At 37.8% G+C, this 10347-nt stretch overlaps 1 protein-coding gene across 1 annotated transcript in view; it reads right to left on the bottom strand.

Annotated features, from left to right (window-relative positions):
• Nucleotides 1-10347, bottom strand: part of LOC111870181 (retinal dehydrogenase 1) — a 33815-nt gene that overhangs the window by 11777 nt on the left and 11691 nt on the right. Inside the window, exons 3-4 of the mRNA XM_023862257.2 lie at nt 6277-6378; nt 2625-2790 (exon numbers count right to left, since the gene is read on the bottom strand). Coding sequence (XP_023718025.1) covers nt 2625-2790; nt 6277-6378 — 268 coding nt within the window. The remainder of the gene's footprint in view (nt 1-2624; nt 2791-6276; nt 6379-10347) is intronic.

The raw sequence follows: 10347 nt of genomic DNA on the forward strand, positions 1-10347 counted from the left end.
TATATATATATGAGATACTATATGAGATATATATATATATATATATGAGATACTAGCGCCAAATCCATTTCTGACCATAACCTGTAATATCATTTCTCCTGACAAGTATATGGTAGTGTAAGATGGTTCAACTATACAAAGAACAAATTGGAAATATGCAATTTGAAGCAGCCAACAGGAACTGAGCAGAGGTTATGAAAAAAAACTGGGTAATAATTGTTTAATTTCAGAGTATCAAAAAAAAAATGCCTAAACTTTCGAGGGTTATGTTTCATGTAGTATTTTTTTTATTTCATGCATCCTGTTGTGTTACAATATACAACTTCTGGACACTGACCTTGATATTTGTTGTGTTGTGACGGTTAACAAAGAAGTTGTTTCATGTAGTAACTGACTTTGTTTTTAACGTGTCAATTTTTCCATACCTTCAATTATGGTGCTAGTGTCATTAGTAGTGACATAGATATGACAGAGCCTGATATCTGTGATCAGATCCTCTCAAGTACATTGGCATTTATTTAAGAGAAAGCATATATTGGAAACTCTGTCTTTCCACAAATTAATGACAGTCAACTCCAGATTTTAATGCCTGTTATTTTTAAACAGCATTGAATATTTCAGCTTAAATGCCACATATTTTTGGTGCTGGGTTGGAAGGCGTGGTTCAAATATATGGCCACCTAGAAGTTGTGATCTGACCCTAACACACTTCTTTTTCAGGAAACATTAAGAAAATTGTACGATATATTCTGTCAAATTTCGTGATTTTCAGCATCTGTAGCAAAGAAACGCTGCAGCCATTAAAACTATTACCCCAGACATATTGGGCTAAGTATGGATAGAGAGTGAATGTCACTTGTACATTTTGTAAGCAATAAATCATGTCTACACCAAAATCTATTCAAAATAATATACACATGATGGAAACCTGGAATTTAAAATGGAGGATGTATGTCAGTTATTTAAACAAATATAACATATAAAAATAGAGATATTCTATTTGTATATGCACCCGAAAGTCCCCATTTAAGGTTTATTTTGGGAACATTGGATTTGAACCCTAAGCTGATGAAAATCTTAACTGGAGGTAATTCAACTTCAGATTGTTGAGCTGGAACCACTGAAGCTGAACAATCAATGATGGAAAACCTTAATGCACAGGATATTAAATGGATGTTCCAGTGTAAATAGTTACTACTGATTGTGAATCCATATATGTGTGAGTAGTAATTGTGCAGTGTTATTTCCTGGGAAGAAGGTTTAGTTTCAATGTGTGTGTAAATAAGAATAAAATAAATCTGTCAAATTTAATTCCTATATGTATATAAATGTAAGGAGAACATCACATTCGTCACTATGACTAGCAGTACAAGTTTAGCTGACGAAGAGCAAATACTCATAGTTAAGTGAGCGACTGAGACATACAACTGTACTATATACATTATCCTATTTAGCAGTGCAAACTATGTACATATGTCATGTATATGTATATGTCAGACAGGTTTGTCACTTTAAGAAAGTAACAGAGTTTCTTTAACAAAAAGTTCTCTGGGTGGACATGTGCAACAAGAGATGAAATATTCACAGTGAGACAACTCCCCAGTCACTCTCACTTCCATATAATATCTTTATGCCCATACACCATACTATGAAGGCCTGTAAGAACTGGAAGTGCTCAGTGATTTCTAGATCTTGGTACTATAGTAAGTGGTCAACTTCATTCTGTGACTCTTTTTACTGTGTCCACTGGATAGGAAACTGACTGGGTAGGCCCCACAACCATTCTGAATACACTACTGGTCAGGAGAAAAATACTGACGGGATTAAAAACCTGGTTGTTTAGCTAACAGTCCATCAGCCAGCTATATTAGTCCAGCCACTGTTTATAAATAAAAAGAAGTCTGTCAGCAAATCATTAACCACCACTTACCTGTCAGCACTTACACATATTTGACATCTCTCACACACAGTCTCATCCATCGTTCTTAATGTTTGAGAAATAAAACATATAGGAATTAAATTTTTACCTGTAATTATTTCTTCTTTTCTTATGATGAGAATGTAACAGTATTATAACAGTCTTAAAGAATAATTCCATCCATAATGAACAGTGCACATTGCTGTTGCTGGAGCTGTTCTATCCATGACCTTAATTCAATTCTCTTATCATTGAATAATATATAATTCTGTAGATACTATAGGGTTCTGACAATGGCATATAACACACAGAGTTACTAGGTTTTCAGACTTTGTCCATTGTCCGGATTCTAAAGAATTAAGAAAAAACATAATGTTTCGGAAACTGGATCTGTGACTGAGGATAGCTCTTTCTAAGGGACCCAACAGAGTAGGTGTCTTCCCCTCACCTGAGGACACAAAAAGATCCAGTTTCCAAAATGTTGTGTTTTTTCTTTGTTATTTAGAACCTGGACAGTGGGAAAAGTCCGAAAACCCAGTATCTCTGCATATAATTTTGTATTAATAAGGTCAACCTGCAACCATTAACTGATGCCTAAAACTCTTTTCTCTCTGATACACTAAACATTTGTAATTTAAATTAGAAATGTTGAACTGTGATAATGTGACAAATGTACTATCAATCCAAATTCACAGGACCAACTCACCTGCAGGGACGGTGCTGCCATGAATCTTGTCACACCAGCCAGCATAGTAGTGGAAAGTGTCAATGGCACAAGCAATATCAAACACAGAATCTCCATATGGTTTTCCATTGTCTAGAGTCTCCAGGTTTGCAATGTATTCAGTGTCCCTCTCAATTAAACTGGCCAACTATAAGGAAACAATAAAAACTTATATATAAGCTTTAAACTTCCAGGCACAAAATATTCCATAATATTTTTTATTCATTTGACTGTCCAAAGAATATTCATCTTCATCACAATCTCTACATGGGTCCATCATTAGTCCTCACCTGTTTACATCCCAATAACCTGTTTCTCAACAGTCCATTTAAACCCCATTTCAGTGCCATCCAATGTACAGAGAATGTCAGTCATTTCATGTCATCAAAGTCTGACAAATACATATATATTGCCTAGCATGGCTATGACATCCATCTGGTTTCTCTCAGTTCAGTTGTTCTTAAAAAGCTAATTTATTTTATTACAGTCCAAACAGGGCGTTGTAAGGTTTTGATTATTGTGTAGTTAGCCATGCTTTTAATTTCCCACATTGTACAGCTTCAAAAAATTCTCTAGGTTGCTGTTTGCTATGTTATTTTACAGCCATTTCTTGTCTCAGTACTGCTTAGATATTGGGGCATGCAGTAGCGTAGTTGGTTGAGGCACTATGCTACAAGCCGGAAGGTAGCAGGATCGAATCCCAATGAGGTGGATTCTTTTCAATTGACCTAATCCTTCCAGTGGCACTATGGCCCTGGGGTAAACTCAGCCTTAACAGAAATGAGTACCAGGAATATTCCTGGCTGGCGTGTAAGGCTGACAACCTTACCACCATCTATGAGCTGACTGTCTAGAAAATGTGGGAGCCTCAACTTCTCATGACCCTATGGGCCTCCACGGCCTGTTAAGGGGATACTTTTACTTTACTTTACTGCTGAGACATTGCTAATTAAATGAACGGAGACTAATGTATATTAAAACACAGACTGGTATTCCATGGTTTTGTAAATGGGTCAATAAATACTATGACATGAGGGCTGACAGAGTTGTGGAGCCAGAGAAACAGCCATTTGCTAGGTAACAGCTGTGTAAGCAGGCAACAATACCAGAGTCATTGTTAAGCAATGTGCACATGCAACAATGAAGGAACTGTGGAGGCTGGTTCAAATACCTGAACTGTAGCCCAGTGAGTCACAGGAGGCAACAAAAAGGGAACCCAATGCTTGGGAGTATAACTGGGCCATCCTGTTTCTGGGGGATATAAATAAGGGGACTTAGCCTTCCAGGTTGGGGGAGTCAAATCTGAGACAGTAAACTATGCTTCTAGGTCCCATAGGACTATGACCCTAGAATGACTGTGCTGGTGAGGGTCAACAGCAACTGAAAATAATGGACCTGTCTTCTTTTCAGAGAGAGTGCCCTCCATCAATAAACTTGCAACTATCTGACAGTAAAAAATATCTACCCTGGGGCCCAGATGGGGGCTTTGCACCAAGACAGACTGGCTGACTGACTGACCGTCAGTCGCAACAAAACTTTTGACTCTGACTTGTGAGTTAGTTCGGCAGTTGGAAACCAGCTAGTAAGGCTTGGAAAAAGCATAACAGATCACTGTGGGTCGCGGTGCAAGGGCCGAGAAGGCCCACCCCTTATACATTCAAGGCTTGGAAACCAGTTGAGAATTGCCAGCTGAAGCTGGAGGTTAGCAGTTGGAAGTCAGTCCATCCTAGAAGCTAGCAGCTGAAGGAAGTATCAGCTGAGGCCAGTGGTCAGAGTATGAAGTTGTTGTGAGATGTTTGCTTCCCTCTAATGATGTGAGCCACAACACAGAGGAACATCCGCACTGAAAACCGCTACCAAAAAACATGACCGAGGACACTAGTTTGTGTGTGATAGTGACCTGTGTAGTGTAGTAACGAGCTGTGAAAGTGTCCAATAAAACCAGTTATCAATCCAAAACTTGCCTATTGTCACTCAAACACGTGATAATACTATTCTGAGGGTAGAATTTAGCATGGCATATGCTTGGTCTAGAATATGCAGTTTTCACTGAGGTATCTGTGTATCACTAAGAGTTTCAAAATATATTTTTATATGTCAATGCTGCTTTCAGAAGCTTATGAAAATGTAACATGACGTATACAGAACAGTACCATTTCATGAAGACAAATGATTATATAAGTGCCTCATTAAGCAAAATACTGTGCTTCACCCAGTGTGCTGAACTCTTCAACAGCCAATTCAGAAAGAAGATATAAAGCAAACAAAGAACTTGTCCAAATAATTCTTGTAGATACAACGGAAAAGCTGAACAGTTTCAGCTTTAAATATTTTCATTCACCACTTTGTTTTGTAAAATATACAATCTCTGCTGTTCCATTAGGGCAGGGGAAGCAGTTACTGAACGTAAAAAGTCACAAATTTACAATATATTTTGAAATACAAAAACTTTTCATTCATGCACCGAATTGATTATCACTGTAACAATTTCCCATTATTGTTATCAAAATTTAGTAACTTAAAGTGTTACATTATGGCTTCCAGCCCTCAAACAGTAGTTTCCATACCTTTCAACAATTGTAAACAAAATTAAGGATCATTTACTTTAGAATTAATAATCTAACTATAGAACTGCATATGGTGTCCTTTAAGACATTTTTCCATAGACTAAGACACTTCCTCCAAAAGAAAAGAAGATAAACAGAGATACAATTAAAACAACATGACTATTAACATATGTCCTTAAATTGCCACTGTAATGGAATCGTTCATTAAAAAAATCATCAGGTCTTTCTACCTAAAGATAAGCGACCAAGTTTCATACCCTTACAAAAAAGAACTAAAATTGGAATTTCATATATTTTAATCTTTGGGATGAATTTGTAAGGAAGCACAGAATAGTCAGTGACTGGCCGAGGACTCAAAATGAGCACCTCAGAACACAATACAAAAGTACTACTGTTTGAGCTTCAACTCAGAGTTGGATCAAAGAGATACTTGATAGTTTTGAATCAGATAATTCTTATACTAAACAAAACAAAAATGGAAACAAAGAACAATTTTTATATTATATCTGACAACTTTCAAATAGAAGGAGTCTCTGCTAGTGAACATAATGAACAGAATCATAGCTATCAATTAATAATTTCTGCTAGCATCTCTAAAAGAAAGTTCTTACTAGTACATTATGTTTCAAAAGACAAAGCCCATGCTCTTTCTTGATGTGGATATAATTACAAATATACAGGGCTAGGGATGTGATCGACCATAGGGTTTATAAATTTCCTGTATTCAAGATTTAATTTTGGTCAAAAAAGAGCCGTGGATAAGTAAAAGAACTAGGTTTTTGGCTCGATGAGTGATGAATTTGGATTTGATTTCTAGCAGACAAGAGATTTTTCATTTCTCAGCAGTGTCTGCGCCAGCTCTGAGGCCCACCCAGCCTCCTATGCAAAGGCTACTAAAGGCTGTTTCTCCTGGAGTAAAGTGGCGTTGTCATGCAGCTAACCAATTATCTTTATCTAGTGCTAGTGTTAGGAATGGTGGAGCCATCTCCACTCTCTCATATATCGTAGTGGAATGGTACTGAACTATTTAAGCACAGGAATTTCATCTTTACTAGTAAGGGTTGTACCTTGTTTATAAGTTTGCCTCGAGCAGATGCATCCAGCTTTCTCCATTCTGAACCAATCTTGAATGCTGCTCTGGCAGCTGCCACAGCATGGTCGACATCAGTCTACAAAACATCATGTACAATTCTAATAAGAAGGTTAACAGAGCTGTTATTTAATATTCACTGACACACCAGTTAATTCCACTAGATCACAAAGGTCACAGTAAGAAAAACTAAGATGCCATGAAAAAGTACAGGGGTGGATAAAATAATGGAAACATTAAGAACTAAGGAATAGAATTTGTTTCTGTTGGTTACATTGAAAGTACTTTAATTGGTAAGGCTGCATGCTCTTCTTTTGTTTGTTTTTATTCTCTAGTCCTCACGTCAGTGCACTAGTGATTGTGCTGCGGGTCCTGAGTGACAGTCGGTTTGAAAGAATCAGGAAATGGGAGACCTGTTCAATTTTGAAACAGAACAGATCACTGGTGCACGTTTAGCTGGAGAATCTGTGATAAAAACATTATTAGGTGTATTAAGAGTGATAGTTTCTAAGGTTATGTTAGCATGCATGAAGGCATCATCAGTGATGAGGAACAGTGGGCAAATATCAACACTGAGAGAAAGAGATCATCATACATGGAGGATTTTTTTTAAATCACAGTACTGCAGCACAGGTCACAACAGAACTGAATGTTCATCTTGGAGACCCTGTTTCGACAAAAACTGTCTGACATGAGCTTCACAAATTCAACATACATGGTAAGGTTGCAATTGCTAAACTTGTGATTACTGAAATAGTGCTCAGGTGCACTAGTGATAGTGATAGTTTCTAAGGTTATGTTAGCATGCATGAAGGCATCATCAGTGATGAGGAACAGTGGGCAAATATCAACACTGAGAGAAAGAGATCATCATACATGGAGGATTTTTTTTAAATCACAGTACTGCAGCACAGGTCACAACAGAACTGAATGTTCATCTTGGAGACCCTGTTTCGACAAAAACTGTCTGACATGAGCTTCACAAATTCAACATACATGGTAAGGTTGCAATTGCTAAACTTGTGATTACTGAAATAGTGCTCAGGTGCATAAATGGTTGTGTCTTGACCATATAAGCTGGACATCAGACAACTGTAAATGCTTGTGTTTTATGGTCAGACAAGTTGTCCTTCATGCTGTTCCCTACATCAGAAAGCATTTATGTTTGGAGAATATCTAAGAAAGACTACAATCTGCAATGCCTGGCTCGAACAGTGAAACATGGGGGAGCTTCTATGATGGTTTGGGTGGCAGTATCATGGTGCAGTATTCTGTTGGTCCCATCGTTACCCTTCATGGCCGAATTACTGCAACGGAGTATGTGGACAGGGTAGGTAATCAGAGGCATCCCATGAGCCGGACGTTACTTCTGAATGATGCAGTTTCTCAAGACAACAATGCCCCCCTTCACACAGCTAGAACTGTTCAGTCATGGTTTGAAGTGCATGAAGGTGAACTTCACCTTCTCTGGCCACCACAATCACCAGATCTGAACATCACTGAATCACTCTGGTCAATTTATGAGACTAGAGCAAGGAACAGATTCCCACCTCCAACATCTCTGAAGCAACTTGAAGACGTTCTCAAGAAGAATAGTATAAAATTCTGCTAGAGACTGTTCAAAATTTGTACAAGCCAATTCCAAGGACTGCAGCAAAAGGTGGTTCAACACCATATTAATAAAGAAACGTGTACCGTATCTGTAGTGTTTCCGTTATTTTGTCCAGCTCCTGTATATGTTACATGAAAAATATTTTACATGCTCTTCAATGTAACACCATGTTTTCCATTTGCCCCACATAAAGCCTTCATTCAAAATACTAGTGCATACATATGTATATAGCATCTTATTCTTCCCAACACTGATAAGAGAGGTTGAGGAATGTTCAGGGAGTGGCTGCCCACATCTGTAGTATGCTGTTCAGAACTATAAGGTTTATTTTGGACTCTATCCATCGTCTGGTATATATAACACAAAAAACCACAACGTTTCAGAGACTGGGTCTGCCTCTGTCCTCAGGTGGATGGGGCAAGATAGACCAAGTCAGTTGGGCCCGTTAGAAAGAGCTAGTCTCAATCACTGGACCCAGTGACCAGATGATGGACAGAGTCCAAAATAATCCTTACAGTTCTGTACAGCATACACCATCGTCAGAATCCTTTAAAGTCTATTACTATGTAAACAGTTCATAAAAACTGTTTTTATACATTGCACATAGATTTCCTTTAGGTGAGATCTTCAGTGTAAGAACATCTTACATGAAGGTTGAAAATAAAGTAATGATTCTCTTAAAATGATCCCAGTAGTTTAAATTTAAGTTTACCGATTTATGGACCTGCCTTAAAAGACAACAAGTGTTAAGTCCTCTTTACATAACAAAAACTGATCAACTCATGACCAAATTTCCCTCCTCTACCTACTTCTTTCTACTGCCTAACTGATAAAATGAACAGCAAACATAGCAACTGAAAATACTGGGACATATAGTCAGACTCTGGTGATAGGATTGACCTTTCAGACTCCCATAACCAAGCTGGAAGTAGTATTGTGTTACTTGCAAATTAAACAAGAACAATAAAAATGTAACTAACTCCATGAAGTAGTCTTTTGTAAGAAGCTAAGAGTCACTCAGCTGGTCCTGAAATTCTCTGTCTTTTATGAACCTAAAAATTCACGACCACATCCACAAAAACCTACTACTTTTCCCTGAAGATGGTGAATACAGTCTACACATTCATGATCATCTTTCTTCAAGATTGATTTTAATATTATATGGTGTCAGGATAGGTCAGTCAATAGAGCAACAGGCTAAGGTATGGATGACCAGGGTTTGATTCCTCGCAGTGCAAGAGTTTTCTCTTCTCCACAGCGTCCAGACTGGCTCTGGGGCCCACCCAGCCTCATATCCAGTGAGTACTGGGGGCTCTTTCCCTGGGGGGTAAAGTGGTAAACAGTATAAATTATGTAGTTCCTTATTATTCAGATTGCGCCATAATCTTGTTACTTCCTCCCTCTCAAGTTAAAATATTCTCCTCAGCACCCTATTCTTACAGTTAGTCTACATTCCCACATCAGCGTCAAAGACCAAGATTCACACCGATGTGCATTTACAGGCATGTGCTGGCAAAATTAAAACTACTAGGTCCAATGTTCAATTGTCAATTTCCAGCTCTTATTACTCAACCTTCAAAAATGGAAAGAATGGGTTTATAATTTCTTTGTTTTGTGCATGTGCCTCTTAATGGGGTCTGGAGAGGGACATGAAGAAAGAAGGGTTGAAATTTATAGCGACAAAAGTAGAAAGACTGACCACATTGTGCAGAAAGCAGTAGTTATAAGCATACATATTATCAGTTCTACAGATGACAAGCCTGGTCAAGCTGAGGTCACAACCCAGAGCACTAAGCTTGCTTTGTAATGTCAGACTGTGTCTGTTTTGTTTTTTTTCGGAAATTATTTTCCATCTCTTTTATCTTGAAGTACCAATCTGGCAGAATGGGTGCTAGTTTTATGAACTGGTTTCCCCATACTGGTGCCAACTAGATCCAGAATGTCATTGAGTGTACAAGTATATGATGGTAAGGATATAAAGACCGACTACATTGTGCACAAAGCAGCAGTTATAAGAATACAGAGTACCAATCCTACAGATGACAAGCCTGGCCAAGCCAAGGTCACCACTGGGAGCAGCAACTTCCTCTGTAATTTCAGACCTGACTGGCTTGTTTTCAAGGGCATTTACATTAGTTATAATTTTAAATAATAGCCTGGAAGAAGAGGCACTAGATTCATGAACAGGTTGGTTCAAACTGGTGCCAACTGGTTCCTGCATATCACTGTGTTCTTGTGTATATATACTATATACTATATATATACTCTATACTATATACTGTTGACGTAAACTCCTTGTTAATGAATCTGTCTATATGTTTAAAATATTTATTCTTATGTCTTTTTTTGGAGTATTTATTATTCTTAAATTAAGTTAAAAATGTACTTTGAAATGTATTGCTGTATTATAGTGATGAATCACTGTGTGAATGTTAT

This window comes from Cryptotermes secundus, unplaced genomic scaffold (assembly GCF_002891405.2).
Source record: "Cryptotermes secundus unplaced genomic scaffold, Csec_1.0 scaffold779, whole genome shotgun sequence".
NCBI classification, from domain to species: domain Eukaryota; kingdom Metazoa; phylum Arthropoda; class Insecta; order Blattodea; family Kalotermitidae; genus Cryptotermes; species Cryptotermes secundus.